The sequence below is a fragment of the Nerophis lumbriciformis genome, linkage group LG32, assembly GCF_033978685.3.
Source record: "Nerophis lumbriciformis linkage group LG32, RoL_Nlum_v2.1, whole genome shotgun sequence".
Lineage (NCBI taxonomy): Eukaryota > Metazoa > Chordata > Actinopteri > Syngnathiformes > Syngnathidae > Nerophis > Nerophis lumbriciformis.
Window position 1 is genome coordinate 13,060,533 of NC_084579.2, and position 21,194 is coordinate 13,081,726.

Sequence of the window (21,194 nt, forward strand, 5' to 3'; positions counted from 1 at the left end):
ATATTAGGACCATGTAAACAACAATCATGTCATAGAAATATGAGGAAAAGGTTGACTTTTACTTCTAAAAAGCACATGTTATGAGGAGAGACATTTAAGTATAACAAAAGTATTTTTGAGGTATAAAGATGTCATTTTAAAAGAATAATAATAATTAAAGCAGCAAGCAGCGATGGACGGAACCGACTTTGAGGGCTCATAAAATCCAAACCGGAGCAGTAATTAAAACTCTTTCATCAACTTTTAATCAGAAGGGTTCAATCTCTCTCCTGTGCTAATTTGAAGCCGACACAACAAACGCGCTCAGAGGAGATTATGTTTGAAAAAAGGTGACTGTTTTTACACAACTTTTGTTTTGAAGGGGGAATTGCAAACTTCCTGTTGATTTTTGCTGGGGGTTGTCAGTGTATGAAATATAGGTCTAAGTGAGACCTACATAGAGGTTTTTGTTTCATGTCTCTACGACATTCCTACTGGGAGTTACAGGCAGTTTTGTCTGTGTTTTCTTCCTAGGGGGCGCTAGAGCGCAATTTTGAGTTTTGGGGTTTGGTTTTTTGATTAGATCGCAATATTTACCAGTCCTGATGTGTTTTTTCCTAAAAATATTTTTGCAATTTCCAAAACGTTCAATCAATCAAAGTTTACTTATATAGCCCTTAATCCCGAATGTCTCAAAGGGCTGCACAAGCCACAACGACATTCAAATGATAATTTCAAATTTTGAATGAAAACTTGGGAATATAGAATATAAAATATAGTCATATTTGTATTTGTTTACTTTACTGTGATACACGTTCTCATAAAATGTGTTTACAAGATAAAATTGCAGTTTTACAAGATTAAAGACGTTTTTTTTGGCGAAAGAGCATAGTACAGAAATTTAGAATTACCACTTTTTTTTTTTACTACAGTCATACTTTTATGTTAAATGAGATCAAGCTCTAGAACAGGGGTGTCAAACGTATGGCCCGAGGGCCGGATCAGGCCCGCGAACAGGTTTTATACGGCCAGCGGGTTGAGTTTGCTAAGTATAAAAATGAACCTGAAATTTTTAAAAGAAACAAACTGCTGTTCTAAATGTGTCCACTAGATGTCACAATAGCAATTATTTGTATCTTTGTAGTTGAAGCTACATATGTACAAAATAAACCACATGATGTTAGTGCATCAGTCAAGGAAAATTATCAAACTATATAAATAACAGACTGTAATTTGATTTTGATATATTTGTTTTATCTTGATAGATTGAAAATTACCACCAATTAGTTGACTAATGAACATTATCACATAATTTATTCAGAAAATATAAATAACAACGAATAAAGTATATATACTATTACCTGCAACAGGTTATTGTTAAAAAAACAAAAAACAACATTATGATTTGTACAATTTCAGAATGTGCTTGTTCTATTTTTAAACAAAAAAAAAACAATCTGAACTTGTCTTTATTTTTAAGTTATCGTGCCGTGATTTTACCAGTCCGGCCCACTTGGGAGTAGATTTTTCTCCATGTGGCCCCTGATCTAAAATGAGTTTGACACCCCTGCTCTAGAAGATATTAAATAAGTAATTTTACTAGAATACAGTGGCACATTGGGGGGCACTCGTGATTAAGGGCTGTATAAATAAACGTTTGATTGATTGCTGAAGCTGAATTCCAACTAGGAACACTCAAGTTTCTGGACGGCCGCTCTATCATCTGAGCCACACCGCTCCATGTCAGAATACTCATGTCATATAGAATATCTTGGTTACACTTTAGTATGGGGAACATATTCACCATTAATTAATTTCTTATTAACATGCAAATTAGGAACATATTGGCTCTTAATTAGTCATTATTAAGTACTTATTAATGCCTTATTCTGCATGGCCTTATTATACAACCAGTAAGCCATTAACTAAGAGTCAATTAGTTGCTTATTAACATGCAAATTAGTAACATATGGGCTCCTAATTAGTCATTATTAAGTACTTATCAATGCCTTATTCTGCATGGCCTTATTATACAACCAGTAAGCCATTAACTAAGAGTCTTCCCTCAATAACCTATGAATCATTGCTTATTAGTAACCCTAACCCTAACCCTTATATGTTCCTCTAGTGTCCAAATAACTGTAAATTAAGTCTTTGTTACTTTAATAAGCAACTAATTAATGGTGAATATGTTTGTCAGAATAATTGTATCTAAGTTATCACAAAATATTTGTGTTTCAATGAGTTCCCAAAAGCTGTCTTTGATCTTACCAAGCAAAAGGCATGTAAAACTCCACTGTGTGGGATGGGAAGCACGATGAAGGTGCCGGTTTCTTTGATGTATTGTAATCCACAGGAAGATTTTGTCTTGACCCGAGATCTACAAAGCGGAGAGGAAGCATGACCTGACTCCCCCTTCCAGGCACCTTTTCTTTGAACTGTTTTGTTACCAAAGGCAGCGGCTGTTTACGACCCCCCTTCCCTTTAGAAACAGCTGTTGCCATGTAATCAGGGAAAAGTCCAAATAAAAGCAGAGGCGTACAATCTTTCGTCAGAGCGTGGTGGGACACTGTACAAGGGTACAGGTCAACGCGTTAATCCTCATTGAGCAAAATTTAATTATGTCTCTGTTTAATTCCTCGCTTCTTTGTCTGTTTAATAGATGTCATCAGTGTTTGAACCTGACAATGTTCCCAATACTAAAGTGTTACCAATATATTTGACTTGCATGTGTATCAGTAGGTCCTAAGTGTTGTACGAGTCACAAGAAGAAAAGCTTTTTTTTCATCTAGACCTGAATCTTTTCAGACGTTTTGCACATCTGGAAAAAAATACTTAAACTTCTATAAAACATTCGAAATCTGCTCCTCTGAAGGCGTTTGAGACACTCGTGATTTAGGGCTGTATAAATACACTTTGATTGATTGATTAATTATGGTAGTGTAAAATAACATCAAACAAGAAGACCGAGTAGTTTGCTGCCTGCTTTAAAATGTGTACTATTATAAAAGTTATTCTCACAATACGACTTTACTTTATTGTCATAGTATAACACTTTTCCTCATGTTATGATTTCATTGTTGGTATGGTACTTGATACTGTAAAATGGCATGCAGTGTAGGAGACGTTCCACTTACATCAGGACTCTTAAGGACAGACGTGACAGTGGACACGGGTCCAAAGCCTGTCAGGGACTTGATGTGTGTGTGCTGGGGCAGCAGGCGTCTGCATTGGGAGTAGCAGGAGAAGGCCAAGGAGCGCAGCTGCTGAAGGTACAAACGGCTTTCCCCGCTGGCAGGCTGGAGGAGGTACTGACATGGCACCACCTGTAGGATGCCGAAGAAGCCGTCAAGTATAATACAGTTTTTTTTCCAATTGCTTACACACTCAATTTTAAATGTTCACACAGTTAACACAGTCTACACATAATAAACAAAACCACTGTGCAGATTTGCCTAATATTAGGCATAGACTCTGCTTCACAGTTTTTGCAAAATTTTACACACAATGCTTTACACACACCTTCCCATCTTGCACACAGATAACGATGGTGATACACACATTTTCACACATTACACACACACTAGGATTGTGATACACACATATTTAGCTCCAGATTTTTGTTCAATACAGATTTTAGTTTGTACTGCATTTCATTGTTGACTACTGTGAAATATTTGCAGTTTGCAGCTTCATTGTTGAAGCAGTTGTTGAAAACTTACTTTCTCTTTAGGTCCTTACCTATAGGCCCACTTCAAAGTAAACAATGGCGATTGCTATGGATTTGCCAATATATTTTGTCAAGTTACAGTAATCATACATCACATATGCTAAAAATGTGAGGCAATATGCCCCAACTATGTGATTTCTTATAGTAAAATAGGAGTTTTGTTATGTATACAGGGGGAGTAGTGACGGCACAGTTCCACAAGGGGGTGATGTTGCTCTGTTTTATTATACATATGCAAATATATATAATAATACACAATACTAAATATATATATATATATATATATATATATATATATATATATATATACTAAACAAGAGAATGGAGTGTGACTAATCCAAAAGGGGTGTAAAGTGGGAGACTGTGTATGAAAGATTAGCTGTTGAGTATTACCGAATTGTTGGATGAGGAAAGCAGACAAGTCCAAAGGGGCAAGCAGAAGAAGGTCCGTGATTTTGTACATACTAACTGCATGTCTTTTTTTTACAAAAGGATTTACACACTTTTCCAAACACAACATTCAATTTTCTGAATTCCTAGATTATTTGCAATATGACACACTTCGGTCAAAACACATGCCCATTCATCAAAATAAAGCAAGCATTTGTAGAAATGCAGTTGTATTGTCATCTCACTCACACAGAATTCAAATGATAAGACACTATTGACTTAGACTTAGACTTCCTTTTTATTGTCATTCAAATTTGAACTTTACAGCACAGATAAGAACGAAATTTCGTTCCATAAGCTCATGGTAGTGCAGGATAAAAAAGCAATAAGGTGCATGTATAAATAAATAAATATATATAAATAATATATAAATATATATATAAAATAAATAAATATATATAAATATATATAAATAAATAAATATACCCAGAACAGTGATAAATAAGAAAAACATTTGTAAAAATTTGTCACGGCGCAGGCTCTAACCCGCTTTTTTCCGGCAGCTGGGTCTGCCAGCACCTTCGTTGGCAGCGTGCTGACACACGCCTCTGCACACCTGGGGACTGATGAGGGCGAGCTGTATAAAAACCAGTGGACCCAAGGATCCTTGCCGGAACTTAATCTTCAGCTACCTGTTGCTTCCCGTGTTCTCCTGTGATCCCCTAATGTTCCCCTCTGGATTCTGGACTGCCTCCCTTCATCCTCGACCTCCGCTTTGCACACGGACCCCTTGACGCCTCCCTCAGCCCCACGCACCTCCCGCTTTTGACCCAAGTGTGTCATTTTGCAAATAATCTAGGAATTCAGAAAATTGAATGTTGTGTTTGGAAAAGAGTGTAAATCCTTTTGAAAAAAAAGACACGCAGTTAGTATGTACAAAATCCCGGACCTTCTTCTGCTTGCCCCTTTGGACTTGTCTGCTTTCCTCATCCAACAATTCGGTAACACTCAACAGCTAAGCTTTCATACACATAGTCTCCCACCATACACCACTTTTGGATTAGTCACAGTCCATTTTCTTGTTTAGTATATATATATATTTAGTATAGTGTATTATTATATATATTATGCATATATATAATAAAACAGAGCAACATCACCCCTTTGTGGAACTGTGCCGTCACTACTCCCCCTGTATACATAACAAAACTCCTATTTTACGATAAGAAATCCCATATTTGGGGCATTTTGATGTGTTACTTTACCTGACTGTGGTAAAAATACATATTTGCAGTTTGCAGCATCATTGTTGAGCAGTTGTTGAAAAGATTACAGGATATTTTTACTTTCTCTTTAGGTCCTTACATATTGGCCCACTTCAAAGTAAACAATGACGATTGCTGTGGATTTGCCAATATATTTTGTCAAGTTACAGTAATCATTCATCACATATGCTAAAAATGTCAGGTAAAATGCCCCAAATATGTGATTTCTTATAGTAAAATGTTTTTTTTTACAATTGTTGTGGGTAACTCACTCCAATAGTGTCTTATCATTTGAAGTCTGTGTGAGTGAAATGACAATAAAACTGCATTTTTACAAATGCTTGCTTTATTTTGAATAATGGGCGTACGTTTTGAGCGAAGTGTCATTTTGCAAATAATATAGGGATTAAGAAAATTGAATGTTGTGTTTAGAAAAGTGTGTAAATCCTTTTGAAAAAAAGACACACAGTTAGTAATATTGTGTGTAAGCAAATAGGGGAAAAAAAACTGTATAGTCCTGGTTGGGCTGTTGCTATCGTGTTACCTGTAGAACCAGTGCAGGTCTTATGGTGTCGGGTAAGGTGTTGAGCATCTCCGTGTAGCAGCGAAGAAGCCCGAGCAGCCAGACGCTCCCTGCTTCTACTTCGTCGCCTTCCTCTTCCTCCCCTCCTTCGCTCCTGGCTCCGGTGGAGCTGAGGAAAGCGTCCACGATGTAAACGACAACGGCCGGTGGGTTGGTGCGGCTGTCCGTCGAGTCGGCGCTGGTCGGGATGCCGATCCGGGACTGCTCGGCGGTGCTAGAAGATAAAGGGAGATGTGTTGGTTCAAGGGTGCCAGCAGACCACCAAGGACTGTTTTCACGGCTGGACTCTGGAAAGAGGTTCCGCAGCCTCCGTAGCAGAACCTCCAGGTTCTGTAACAGCTTCTTTTTTAATAATTGAGAATTAATAAAAATCAAAATAAGTACACTGCGATGAGGTGGCGACTTGTCCAAGGTGTAACGCGCCTTCCGCCCGATTGTAGCTGAGATAGGCTGCAGCGGTATAAGCGGTAGAAAATGGATGGATGGATGGAGCAGCCGCACTCACTCTACAATCAACACACCTGACGCTGATGAGAACCCTGCCTTCTTAAGCCAGCGTGTCCTGCGTTCCAGTGCCGGAACGTAGCTACTTGTACCAGTACAGTAAACCTTACATGTCTCTAGCTTCCTTGCCTATGTGCTTACTCGCTCTTTGTGTCTACCCTCCTTCGGGCTCATTGTGTCTTGTCCTGTATCGTCATCCAGCAGCCCTTCGTCATTCCCGTGTTTCGAGCTGTGTGTCTCGTCTCCCCGGATCCCCTCTGGACTCCCTGCTGCCTTCCTGGATCTCGACCTCACGCCTGCACCCGGACAACGACGCCTCACTCCAGCCCCTGACCCCTGGACCTCCGAGCCTGCCTTGCCCTTTCTGGCCTTCCGCACCGATCTCAACACACACCTTCAACACCACCCGGTAACACTCTACATATAATCGCTTCACATAGTCACACCATATATATTTGGATTAGTCACACACTTCATTCTTATATATTAATAAACTACGTCCCTGCCTCCGTGCCGTCTCATTCTCCACTGTACCGTTACATGCTGTAACCAAAGAACCACACCCTAGAATATAAAATGGTACATCTTATCATCGCTGTGATTTTCTTCTTGTCTTACATTTCAGGGTTCTCTGCCGGGGTGTTGCCTGTTGTGCCACCAGCGGGTCCTTTAGAGTCACCGCCCCCTCCTTGTATCGTCTCCCCTGTGGTCTGGCCCGAAGGTGCGCCGGTTGGGACCGAGGCGTTTGCTGTCCCCAGAGCCCCTGGAGGAGGTTCGGCATCGGACGTGGAGGAGGCCGGCTGGGCCGACGGTGCGGGTGGTGGAACTTTCGGTGGTATTAGAAGCGAGCTGTCCAAGGGTAGGACTGACAGCTGAGGGCCTAAGTGAGGGACAAAGTGAGTTAGCTGCGCAGATTTGGACTTTGGTAGTGACCGAGATTACTGAACGTCCTTACCGAGCTGCTGCTTGCAGGCGTAGGCGTACAGTTTGAGTTTGCTGAGGTTGTCTGTGTGCTGCTCCCCTGCCCAGGAACCCGTCAACCACTGGCCCACATCCAGCTCCTCCAGCCTTTCTGACTCCACCTCCTCCCCCACGCGCATTATCCCATCCCGGGACACCTTGGCCAAAGGACGGTGCTTCCCGAGACGACACGTCTAGGGATGAAGTCATTCTCTCATTAGGGAATGTACAGTATCTCATAAAAGTGAGTACAGCCAAGGATTTTTTTACGACAGGGGACAAACAAAAGGAAACTTGGATATACTTTAGAGCAGTGTTTCTGAACCACAGGGCCCATTGTTGGGCCGCAAGCAAAAACGGTCTGTCTCTGTTTCTCAGCTGTGGTCCGTATGGGCCGCTTAGTCAGTTGTAATGCACTTTTCCACCACTGGTGGCAGTAACGACAATATCAAACAAACAGAACAAGTCTGAAACTAAAGTCAGAGAGAAGTTTCTTAAGCGCAAAACTTATTACAAAAGTGGTGAAGCAGTATTTTCATTATTTAAGAAACCTACATTATTATTGTTTGTTATTAACTTAAATAGTTTTTTTATAGCACTGCATAGTTGTATTTGTTGTACTGTATATGTTGTATTTTACATCAGTTTTTATGAGTCCCTTCTTTTGCAGTATATTCGATTAGTATTTATTTTTGTAATCAGCCTGACCTAAGCCTTGATAATAATCTTTGTGATTAATATATGCTTTCATATCATTTGACAATGCTTATCCTGTTAAACTCTAAATATGTTCTATATAATTATTGAATACAATTAAAATCAAGAGTAAAATGACTAATTCAGCGTTAATATTTGTAGTGGGAAAATTGGCCCGATGTCAGAAAGGTTAAAAAACTTTGCTTTAGAGCAGTCCAAGTACAGCTTTTATAGCAGTACAGTACAGTACACAGCTATGTAAACTATATAAATATAATATGCTATATATGCTATATATACATATTTGCTATGTATACATACATATATGTTTATATATACATATATATATGTATACATATATATACATACATATATATATATATATATACATATATATACATACATATATATATATACGTATATATATATATATATATATATATATACACATATATATACATACAATATACATATTGTATGTATTTTGCATGTTAATAAGAAACTACATATAATGTAGTTTGTCTCTTTTACCCGATTATTAATCGAAGTAATAATCGACTCGATTATCAAATTAGTTGTTAGTTGCAGCCCTAATATATATATATATATATATATATATATATATATATATATATATATATATATATATATATATATATATATATATATATATATATATATACGATTATATATATATATATATATATTACGATTATCAAATTAGTTGTTAGTTGCAGCCCTAATATATATATATATATATATATATATATATATATATATATATATATATATATATATATATATATATATATATATATATATATATATATATATATTAGGGTTGCAACTAACAACTAATTTGATAATATAATAATATAATATAATTTCGATTTTAATCGATTAGTTGTTGCAGCCCTAATGTGTATATATATACACATTATATATATGTATATATACATATACATATTTATATATATATATATTTATATATATATATATATATATATATATATATATATATACACACATTTAATGATTTTTTTGTTTACATTTCAACCAATATTAGTAACAAATCGGTACCATAAAAACAGTGCCAGTACTTAAACGGTGCCAAAGCCCGTACTTAAAACATCGAAAACGAGGATTTTTTTGGGAGAAAAAACCCCAAACAATGTTATTTGTGACGATTGAAATATTTCAATAACATAAATTAAATAACTACGTAATGCATTCAAAATTAATAAAAAAAAAACCCATTGTTATTCCATAGAGAATGTGCAAGAAAACGACTTACTTGAGTTGTAATGTTTGATATTCAAAATTCCGGGTGTTCCTGAATGCAACCTTCACTGGTGCATGGCTGGAAGTGCTGTGTTGCTGTGGCTACTGGCTAGGCTAGTGCGACGCTAACAACGTTATGAGGGCTGCTACTCTAAAGTAAATCCAAGTTCCACTTCCAGATGCAATACAATGCTTGCTGATCTCCTACCTCATAAACAGCACTGAGCTCCTGGAAGTAGGTTCGGGCTGCAGCCAACAGCGAGGGGCTGTTGGGACAAAGTACCACATACGCCGCATCCCGTTGTCCTCCATAGGGCTCCAGAAGAAGCTTCTCCCAGAAAGGCAAAGCCAGAGGGGACAACGCCAGGAAGTCTCGCTCTCGGTCATAGCCGAGCAGCACCGTGGGGATGGGCAAAGGCTCTGGAGACTCCTCCGAACCTGGAATAATTCAACAGATGAGTCTGGGATCAAAAGGCCTACTGAAACCCACTACTACCGACCACGCAGTCTGATAGTTTATATATCAATGATGAAATCTTAACATTGCAACACATGCCAATGTGTTGCAATGTGCCGGGTTAACTTATAAAGTGCAATTTTAAATTTCCTGCGAAACTTCTGGTTGAAAACGTCTAGGTATGATGACGTATGCGCGTGACGTCGATGGTTGAAACGGAAGTATTGGGACGCCATTGTATCCAATACAAAAAGGTCAGTTTTCATTGCAAAATTCCACAGTATTCTGGACATCTGTGTTGGTGAATCTTTTGCAATTTGTTTAATGAACAATGGAGACTGCAAAGAAGAAAGCTGTAGATGCGATCGGTGTATTAGCGCCTGGCTACAGCAACACAACCAGGAGGACTTTGACTTGGATAGCAGACGCGCTATCCGACGCTAGCCGCCGACCGCATCGATGATCGGGTGAAGTCCTTTGTCGCTCCGTCGATCGCTGGAACGCAGGTGAGCTTCGGTGTTGATGAGCAGATGAGGGTTGGCGTAGGTGGAGAGCTAATCTTTTTATCATAGCTCTGTCGAGGTCCGTAGCTAAGTTAGATTCAATGGCGTCGTTTGCAACAGCATTGTTAAGCTTCGCCAGGCTGGAAAGCATTAACCGTGTAGTTACAGGTCCATGGTTTAAAGGGGAACATTATCACCAGACCTATGTAAGCGTCAATATATACCTTGATGTTGCAGAAAAAAGACCATATATTTTTTTAATCGATTTCCGAACTCTAAATGGGTGAATTTTGGCGAATTAAACGCCTTTCTAATATTCGCTCTAGGACGTGACGTCACATCGGGAAGCAATCCGTCATTTTCTCAAACACCGAGTCAAATCAGCTCTGTAATTTTTTTGACTATTTTCCGTACCTTGGAGACATTATGCCTCGTCGGTGTGTTGTCGGAGGGTGTAACAACACGAACAGGGACGGATTCAAGTTGCACCAGTGGCCCAAAGATGCGAAAGTGGCAAGAAATTGGACGTTTGTTCCGCACACTTTTACAGACGAAAGCTATGCTACGACAGAGATGGCAAGAATGTGTGGATATCCTGCGACACTCAAAGCAGATGCATTTCCAACGATAAAGTCAAAGAAATCTGCCGCCAGACCCCCATTGAATCTGCCGGAGTGTGTGAGCAATTCAGGGACAAAGGACCTCGGTAGCACGGCAAGCAATGGCGGCAGTTTGTTCCCGCAGACGAGCGAGCTAAACCCCCCTGGATGTCTTGGCTCACACCGTCCCGAAGATGATCAAGAGAAGAATATCGACCCTAGCTTCCCTGGCCTGCTGACATGAGGGTATGTCTACAGAATATATTAATTGATGAAAACTGGGCTGTCTGCACTCTCAAAGTGCATGTTGTTGCCAAATGTATTTCATATGCTGTAAACCTAGTTCATAGTTGTTAGTTTCCTTTAATGCCAAACAAACACATACCAATCGTTGGTTAGAAGGCAATCGCCGAATTCGTCCTCGCTTTCTCTCGTGTCGCTGGCTGTCGTGTCGTTTTCATCAGTTTCGCTTGCATACGGTTCAAACCGATATGGCTCAATAGCTTCAGTTTCTTCTTCAATTTCGTTTTCGCTACCTGCCTCCACACTACAACCATCCGTTTCAATACATGCGTAATCTGTTGAATCGCTTAAGCCGCTGAAATCCGAGTCTGAATCCGAGCTAATGTCGCTTTCCCTTGCTGTTCTATCTGCCATGTTTGTTTGTGTTGGCTTCACTATGTGACGTCACAGTAAAATGGACGGGTGTACATAACGATGGTTAAAATCAGGCATTTTGAAGCTTTTTTTAGGGATATTGCGTGATGGGTAACATTTTGAAAAAAACTTCGAAAAATATAATAAGCCACTGGGAATTGATTTTTAATGGTTTTAACCCTTCTGAAATTGTGATAATGTTCCCCTTTAATAATATTGTTGATTTTCTGTCTATCCTTCCAGTCAGGGGTTTATTTCTTTTGTTTCTATCTGCAGTTAAGCCCGATGCTATCACGTTAGCTCCGTAGCTAAAGTGCTCCGCCGATGTATTGTCGTGGAGATAAAAGTCACTGTGAATGTCCATTTCGCGTTCTCGACTCTCATTTTCAAGAGGATATAGTATCCGAGGTGGTTTAAAATACAAATCCGTGATCCACAATAGAAAAAGGAGAGAGTGTGGAATCCAATGAGCCCTTGTACCTAAGTTACGGTCAGAGCGAAAAAAGATGCGTCCTGCACTGCACTCTAATACTTCACTCTCACGTTCCTCATCCGCGAATCTTTCATCCTGTCTCAAATTAATGAGGTAATCGTCGCTTTCTCGGTCCCAATCGCTCTCGCCGCTGGTGTAAACAATGGGGAAATGTGAGGAGACTTTCAACTTGTGACGTCACGCTACTTCCGGTAAAGGCAAGGCTTTTTTTTTTATCAGCGACCAAAAGTTGTGAACTTTATCGTCGTTGTTCTATACCAGGGGCCGGCAACCTTTACCAGTCAAAGAGCCATTTTGACCAGTTTCACAAATTAAAGATAACAATGGGAGCCACAAACATTTTTTGAAATTTAATACAAAATAACACTGCATAAAAAGTATTCTTTTTGCTTTGTGCTATGTATAAACCAGGGGTCTCAGACACGCTGCCCATACCTTACTATGAAATTTGAATGCTGGTGCTGCATGCGGGTTTTATATGAATGGCGCTTGTCAGCGTCATGCGTGCCGTGATGGTAAAGCATATATCACCCACTACAACCAGCGTGCATGATCAACCACTCGTTATGTCGGGCTTCCGCTTACTCACGTAGGTGACAGCAAGGCATACTTGGTCAACAACCACACAGGTTACACTGACGGTGGCGGTATAAAAAAAAAAAAATGTTTTAACACTCTTACTAATAATGCGCCACACTGTGAACCCACACCAAACAAGAATGACAAACACATTTCGGGAGAACATCTGCACCGTAACACAACATAAACACAACAGGACAAATACCCAGAGTCCCATGCAGCCCTAACTCTTCCGGGCTACATTATACACCCCCCGCTACCAAACCCCGCCCACCTCAACCGACGCACAGAGAGGGGGGGGGGGGGTGGGGGTGGGGGGGGGGGGGTGGGGGGGGGGGTGGGGGGGTAGCAGGGGTGTATAATGTAGCTGCATGGGATTCTGGGTATTTGTTCTGTTGTGTTTATGTTGTGTTAAGGTGCAGATGTTCTCCCGAAATGTGTTTGTCATTCTTGTTTGGTTTTGGTTCAAAGTGTGGCGCATTATTAGTAAGAGTGTTAAAGTTGTTTTATATGGTCATCGTCAGTGTAACCTGTGTGGCTGTTGACCAAGTATGCCTTGCTGTCACGTACTTGTGCAAGCGGAAGACGCATACCGCATAACAAGGGGTTGGGCTGGCACGCTGTTAATGCAGCTTGTAGAGGGCGCTAAATGCTGTACCATCATGGCACGCCCTTAATATAACTGTAAGGGTGAAAATCGGAGAATGTTAATCCCGGGAGTTTTCTGCGAGAGGCATTGAAATCCGGAAGTCTCCCGGGAAAATCGGGGGGTCGGCAAGTAAGCTGCCGAGCCGCATCAGAGTGATCAAAGAGCCGCGGGTTGCCGACCCCTGTTCTATACTAAATCCTTTCAGCAAAAATTTGGCAATATTGCGAAATGATCAAGTATGACACATAGAATGGATCTGCTATCCCCGTTTAAATAAAAAAAATGTCATTTCAGTAGGCCTTTAAGAGGAGGGTTGTGTCTCCTCACCGTACGAGCCTCTCCCCGCCATCTTATGGAACTGCTGCCAGGTGAGAGGACCCTGGACGTGCTGGATGTTATCCCAAGTCCGCCCCGTTCTCTTCTTCTGGATGGCGTCCTGCAGGAAGGGCTGCAGGGACAGCAGCATGCGCACCATGTCCTGGGACGACAACATGCTCATGTCCACCACTGTCGGCGGCCGAGAGCCGACACGGAAAACAAGCGCACACAGAACAGATACACACGTGTTAACGAGAGGCTGGTACGCCGAGGAAACATGAACAACATGGGACACATCCATACAAAAAAAAAAAAAAAAATCACAAAAATTATCAACCCCAGAGGTTAATTTAAGGGTTTCTGTCCGGCTTCTTACCGTTCGTGTGAGGCCAGGGATGGAGAACTGTACTCCGGACTACAGCGGGATCCACTTTCCCTCCAGTGGGATTGTCCACATACTGCAGCCCCTGTTCCAAGGCATTGTAGCACTCCACACACGTGTCGCTCCCGTCCGCCCACTGCTTCTCCGACATCCAGCTCTGGAGCAGCGCCCCTTTACGGGAATAGCCGGAGTAGCCGTGAGGGAGGTGCAGAGACGCCAGGGACGATATAGGCTGCGAGGACTGCTCCTGGAGGAGGATCATGACCGACGAAGAGGCGGGCGCCGCATCCTGCGCTCTCTTCGCTTTGGGGTCGCCCAAAGTGGGGTCCCGGCGACAAAGCGCAAGTCTCCTCTCAGCCGCCCGGCCCACCTCGGAGGAGCGTCCGTAAATATCCAGCTCGTCTTCCAGGAAGAGGCCCGTCCCGTGCGCCAGCTGCCTGTTCACGATGGCGCTGAAGCCGCACATGCAGCGGTACTGATCCTCGCAGGTGGAGTCGGGGATGTACACCCCGACGTCCGCCCCCTTCACGTTCATGTTGCACGCGCAGATGCAGCAGCTGTCAAAGTTGCGGTCCTTGAAGACGTTGAGGACGGAGTCGGAGAGGAGGAGTATGGCGTACAGGCTGTGGGTCTCGGGGAGGCAGGCGCCGGGCCGGGCCAGGTGCTCCACCGAGCTCAGGGGCAGGCTGGTGGACGGGGTGGAGACCGGGGAGCTCAGCTCCGTGCCGTCCTGCTTCACCGAGCTTTGGCCTGAGCTGGCGGGGTTCATGCCCCGCGGCGTGCGAGGGGTCCGCGGCGTGGGCACGGAGAAACGAGGGGTAGCCGGGGAAGGGAGGATGCCCATGGTGGTGCTGACTGACGCCGTGGTGCCGCTCATCTGGTTGTAGTCCTGGTCGGTGAGGGCGCCCACGCTTGGGATGTTTCTGAAAAGGTTTGTACACTTTTTAAAATTCTCAAAGCATCGCTGCATTTCATGTACATTACAATATTTGGAGAAAAAAAAAGACTAGGGGGGAATTTTATTATCTATAGTTTCATCTATCCTCTCACCGTCTGATTATATGACACGTTTTTGTATTAAAAGATAAAACAAAAAAAATGTAGAAAAGTAATTTTAGGACAGACCTATAGAAGATTTAATCAATTTAAGTCAACAAAAGCACCCGTTGACGTTAACTCCCACGTAACTTTATAGAGACATTTCATAAACAATTTACAAACTCCGTTTCCATATGAGTTGGGAAATTGTGTTAGATGTAAATATAAACGGAATACAATGATTTGCAAATCCTTTTCAACCCATATTCAATTGAATGCACTACAAAGACAACATATTTGATGTTCAAACTCATAAACTTAATTTTTTTTGGAAATAATAATTAACTTAGAATTTCATGGCTGCAACACGTGCCAAAGTAGTTGGGAAAGGGCATGTTCACCACTGTGTTACATCACCTTTTCTTTTAACAACACTCAATAAACGATTGGGAACTGAGGAAACTAATTGTTGAAGCTTTGAAAGTGGAATTCTTTCCCATTCTTGTTTTATATAGAGCTTCAGTCGTTCAACAGTCCGGGGTCTCCGCTGTCGTATTTTACGCTTCATAATGCGCCACACATTTTCGATGGGAGACAGGTCTGGACTGCAGGCGGGCCAGGAAAGTACCCGCACTCTTTTTTTACGAAGCCACGCTGTTGTAGCACGTGCTGAATGTGGCTTGGCATTGTCTTGCCAAAATAAGCAGGGGCGTCCATGAAAAAGACGGCGCTTAGATGGCAGCATATGTTGTTCCAAAACCTGTATGTACCTTTCAGCATTAATGGTGCCTTCACAGATGTGTAAGTTACCCATGCCTTGGGAACAGATGATGGCTTTTGAACTTTGCGTCGATAACAGTCTGGATGGTTCGCTTCCCCTTAGGTCCAGATGACACGATGTCGAATATTTCCAAAAACAATTTGAAATGTGGACTCGTCAGACCACAGAACACTTTTCCACTTTGCATGAGTCCATCTTAGATGATCTCGGGCCCAGAGAAGCCGGCGGCGTTTCTGGGTGTTGTTGATAAATGGCTTTCGCTTTGCATAGTAGAGCTTTAACTTGCACTTACAGATGTAGCGACGAACTGTATTTAGTGACAGTGGTTTTCAGAAGTGTTCCTGGGCCCATGTGGTGATATCCTTTAGAGATTGATGTCGGTTTTTGATACAGTGCCGTCTGAGTGATCGAAGGTCACGGTCATTCAATGTTAGTTTCCGGCCATGCCGCTTACGTGGAGTGATTTCTCCAGATTCTCTGAACCTTTTGATGATATAATGGACCGTAGATGTTGAAATCCCTAAATTTCTTGCAATTACACTTTGAGAAATGTTGTTCTTAAACTGTTTGACTATTTGCTCACGCAGTTGTGGACAAAGGGGTGTACCTCGCCCCATCCTTTCTTGTGAAAGACTGAGCATTTTTTGGGAAGCTGTTTTTATACCCAATCATGGCACCCACCTGTTCCCAAATAGCCTGCACACCTGTGGGATGTTCCAAATAAGTGTTTGATGAGCATTCCTCAACTTTATCAGTATTTTTTGCCACCTTTCCCAACTTCTTCAGCATGTGTTGCTGGCATCAAATTCTAAAGTTAATGTTTATCAGTTTGAACATTAAATATGTTGTCTTTGTAGCATATTCAACTGAATATGGGTTGAAAATGAGTTGCAAATCATTGTATTCCGTTTATATTTACATCTAACACAATTTCCCAACTCATATGGAAACGGGGTTTGTATATGTATCATCACAGGTGACTCACATGTATCCATCCCTAATGAATGCGTTGTTCTGGGCGTGTAAGACGTGAGCTGGCATGTGCTCCATTTTGGGCAGGACGACCCAGGACGGGCGGTAGTAGCACTGCTCGGGTATCTTGAGCGGCGCTAAGGTCTGACTGGGTAGACAGGAGAGTGGGGCGAACATGGAGGAGACCACCTGCGTCTAGAGCAGAAGAGACAAAACGTAGGATTGACCAAAATGTCTCGGCACATTGGGAGCATTTATAGTTACTCACCTTGTAGTCGTCTTGTCGGGGACTAGCCATGCCCTCCTCCATCTCCATTCGAAATTCTGGTAGCTGGCTGTTGGCTGCCGGCAGAAGGTGGTCGGCCACTCCGCTGGGTGGCGGGGGCTCCTGGCTGGGGGTGTCGCGGTACGTCATGATGGGAGAGAAGGCCGGATGCTGCTCCAGCGAGGGCGGGGTGGGGAACATACGCTGGAGGTCTGCTACTGCTGAGGTGGAAAATGGAGGATGGATCGTGGCTAAATGTTTGACGGCATTAAATATGACCGAGTAGATCGAGCCAGAACTCACTTGATGGATACGGTACTGCCGCTCGGCCTTCTTTCCCCAAAGGACGATCATCGGTAGATACTGCTGGTTTGGTTGAGTGCTGGTTGGGGTACACCGTCTAGAAATTAATGCACGTAATGTTAGAGGCTCAATCGATTCCTTTTTGCCTTTTGAACAAGGGAAAAAAAAATCAATATATTTATAAAAATATACTGTGAGATGACACCTAATTCAAATTGTACAATATTGTGGAGGGGGGCGTGGCCTGCGGGCCTGCCGCGGAGCGGGGTGTGCAAGGACCGGCCTCGAAGACAGCGACAGGTGAGTAGATGGCCCAGGTGGGCCTTGTTATCTAATCACCTGTCGCTTTTATTAGCAGCAGCCGGAACGAGACACAGCTCTTTTTTTTTGACCAGTTGATCTGCCGTTTCTTTTCTTTTCTCCTCTGCTTCCCTCTCCCTTGTGGAGGGGGGGGGGGGGGGGGGGGGGCACAGGTCCGGTGGCCATGGATGAAGTGCTGGCTGTCCAGAGTCGGGACCCGGGGTGGACCGCTCGCCTGTGCATCGGTTGGGAACATCTCTGTGCTGCTGACTCGTCTCCGCTCGGGATGGTGTCCTGCTGGCCCCACTATGGACTGGACTCTTACTATTATGTTGGATCAACTATGGACTGAACTCTCACAATATTATGTAAGACCCACTCGACATCCATTGCATTCGGTCTCCCCTAGAGGGGGAGGGGGGGGGGTCCTCTCCAAGGTTTCTCATAGTCATTCACATCGACGTCCCACTGGGGTGAGTTTTTCCTTGCCCTCTGTACCGAGGATGTCGATTAGCTTGCAGTCATGCAGTGACCAAATATGTCTGATTAGCACTCCACACAAGTCAATAACATCAACAAAACTCACCTTTCATGCACAACGTTAAAAGTTTGGTGGACAAAATGAGACAGAAAAAGAAGTGGCATTAAACACGTCCTAGAAAGTCGTAGAAAGTTATACATGTAAACAAACTACGGTGAGTTCAAGGACCGCCAAAATGAGTAGGACAAAACGGCGCTCGCCAAATACTCGAATCAGTGAAGCATGTTTAATATAAACAGTGTGTTTTGTAACAATTAGGGATGCGTGTGTCATGTTTGTCCTCCTACAGAAACCATATTAAAACAAAAAATATTTTTTTCCCCCTCATCTTTTTCCATTTTTCATACATTTTTTAAAAAGCTCCAGAGAGCCACTAGGACGGCGCTAAAGAGAGAGCCGCGGGTTACCGACCCCTGGTGTATACAGTAGTATAATGATATCATTATTTATATATAAATTATAGTCTAACCCAGGGGTCGGCAACCCAAAATGTTGAAAGAGCCATATTGGACCAAAAATACAAAAACAAATCTGTCTGGAGCCTCAAAAAATTAAAAGCCATATTACATACAGATAGTGTGTCATGAGATATAAATTGAATTAAGAGGACTTAAAGGAAACTAAATGACCTCAAATATAGCTACAAATGAGGCATAATGATGCAATATGTACATATATAGCTAGCCTAAATAGCATGTTAGCATCGATTAGCTTGCAGTCATGCAGTGACCAAATATGTCTGATTAGCACTCCACACAAGTCAATAACATCAACGAAACTCACCTTTGTGCATTCATGCACAACGTTAAAATTTTGGTGGACAAAATGAGACAGAAGAAGAAAGAAGTTGCAAAAAACACGTCCCCGAAAGTCGGAGAAAGTTGTAAATGTAAACCAGGTGTCGGCAACCCGCGGCTCTTTAGCGCCGCCCTAGTGGCTCTCTGGAGCTTTTTCAAAAATGTATGAAAAATGGAAAAAGTTGAGGGGAAATTTTTTTTGTTTTTGTTTTAATATGGTTTCTGTAGGAGGACAAACATGACACAAACCTCCATAATTGTTATAAAGCACAATGTTTATATTAAACATGCTTCACTGATTCGAGTATTTGGCGAGCGCCGTTTTGTCCTACTAATTTTTGCAGTCCTTGAACTCACCTTAGTTTGTTTACATGTATATCTTTCTGCGACTTTCTAGGACGTGTTTTATGCCACTTCTTTTTCTGTCTCATGTTGTCCACCAAACTTTTAACGTTGTGCGTGAATGCACAAAGGTGAGTTTTGTTGATGTTATTGACTTGTGTGGAGTGCTAATCAGACATATTTGGTCACTGCATGACTGTGAGCTAAACGATGCTAACATGCTATTTAGGCTAGCTATATGTACATATAGCATAATTATGCCTCATTTGTAGCTATATTTGAGGTCATTTAGTTTCCTTTAAGTCATATTAATTCAATGTATATCTCATGACACACTATCTGTATGTAATGTGGCTTTTAATTTCTTGCGGCTCCAGACAGATTTGTTTTTGTATTTTTGGTCCAATAAGGCTCTTTCAACATTTTGGGTTGCCGACCCCTGATGTAAACAAACTACGGTGAGTTCAAGGACCGCCAAAATTAGTAGGACAAAACGGCGCTCGCCAAATACTCGAATCAGTGAAGCATGTTTAATATAAACAGTGTGCTTTGTAACAATTAGGGAGGTTTGTGTCATGTTTGTCCTCCTACAGAAACCATATTAAAACAAAAAATAGATTTTTTCCCCCTCATCTTTATCCATTTTTCATACATTTTTGAAAAAGCTCCAGAGAGCCACCAGGGCGGCGCTAAAGATGCGGCTCCCTGGTCTAACCAAATCAATATCAACCCATCAATCATACATGAAGCCATAGCTCACCCCTAGCTCTTCCTCATCTTCATCAAATATGTTGTCCAGGTCGGAAATGTTGACCACCAGATCTTTTTCTCTGGTCAGCGAAGGATTGGCTTTGGCGGCGCTGTCGTCCTGACTGGACTCGTCTGAAAAGGAACCCACAGAGAAAAAAAAAAAGGTCAAAAAACGACAACAAACTACTGCGGAGTGGTCTTTAATGTGATGTTGAAGAATCCCACCTGATTTGGGGGCGGAGTTAAAAATGGACATGGCGTCTTTTCCATCCGGTAGCGTCCCGTTGCTGTTGATTTCGTCACCCTGGTGATTTGGGAGGAATTCAACTTCAACTTCACACGCAAACTTTCCAAGCCGTGCCGACACTTAAACGTGAGTTGCGAGGCCTTTCGGTACCTTGGCTCGCTTGCTGGATTCCCGCCCTTGACTCTTTAATCTCTTGGAGGAGGAGAAAGTGTACTCGATGTCGCCTTCCTTAAAGTCGTAAGGATCATCTCCTGGCTCGCGTAGTGCCTCCACGCCCGGCTGCTGGAGCAGGCCCAGAGTTTGGACATGGTCCCGCACCCGCTCGTCTGAGATCTTAAATCTCTTGTGCGTCTGCGTGTAAAGTCTAGGGGAGACATTTGACATCAATTACAGGAACGAGTAACTCCTCCGTCAATGTCGTGTTAAAAGTTAAAAGTACCACTGATAGTCACACACACACACTAGGTGTGGTGAAATTACCCTCTGCATTTGACCCATCCCCTTGTCCCACCCCCTGGGAGGTGAGGGGAGCAGTGAGCAGCAGCAGTGGCCGCGCTCTGGAATCATTTCGGTGATTTAACCCCCAATTCCAAACCTTGATGCCGAGGTAATGGGTCCCATTTTTATAGTCTTTGGTATGACTCGGCCGGGGTTTGAACTCACGACTAGAGATTTCCGATAATATCGGCCGATAAATGCTTTAAAATGTAATATCAGAAATTATCGGTATCGGTTTCAAAAAGTAAAATTTATGACTTTGTAAAACGCCGCCGTGTACACGGACGTAGGGAGAAGTACAGAGCGCCAATAAACCTTAAAGGCACTTCCTTTGC

General features: G+C 42.3%; 1 protein-coding gene across 4 annotated transcripts in view; it reads right to left on the bottom strand.

Annotated features, from left to right (window-relative positions):
* Nucleotides 1-21,194, bottom strand: part of LOC133574994 (mediator of RNA polymerase II transcription subunit 13-like) — a 288,172-nt gene that overhangs the window by 17,956 nt on the left and 249,022 nt on the right. For 3 of the 4 annotated variants that reach the window (XM_061927429.2, XM_061927427.1, XM_061927430.1), the window contains 13 exons: nt 20,512-20,725; nt 20,340-20,418; nt 20,125-20,246; nt 17,385-17,481; nt 17,085-17,302; nt 16,830-17,011; nt 14,020-14,948; nt 13,653-13,832; nt 9,597-9,826; nt 7,407-7,605; nt 7,070-7,331; nt 5,909-6,161; nt 3,117-3,305 (listed from right to left, as the gene is read on the bottom strand). In XM_061927429.2, coding sequence (XP_061783413.1) covers nt 3,117-3,305; nt 5,909-6,161; nt 7,070-7,331; nt 7,407-7,605; nt 9,597-9,826; nt 13,653-13,832; nt 14,020-14,948; nt 16,830-17,011; nt 17,085-17,302; nt 17,385-17,481; nt 20,125-20,246; nt 20,340-20,418; nt 20,512-20,725 — 3,154 coding nt within the window. The remainder of the gene's footprint in view (nt 1-3,116; nt 3,306-5,908; nt 6,162-7,069; nt 7,332-7,406; nt 7,606-9,596; nt 9,827-13,652; nt 13,833-14,019; nt 14,949-16,829; nt 17,012-17,084; nt 17,303-17,384; nt 17,482-20,124; nt 20,247-20,339; nt 20,419-20,511; nt 20,726-21,194) is intronic. The other variant, XM_061927428.1, reaches the window with a different exon arrangement.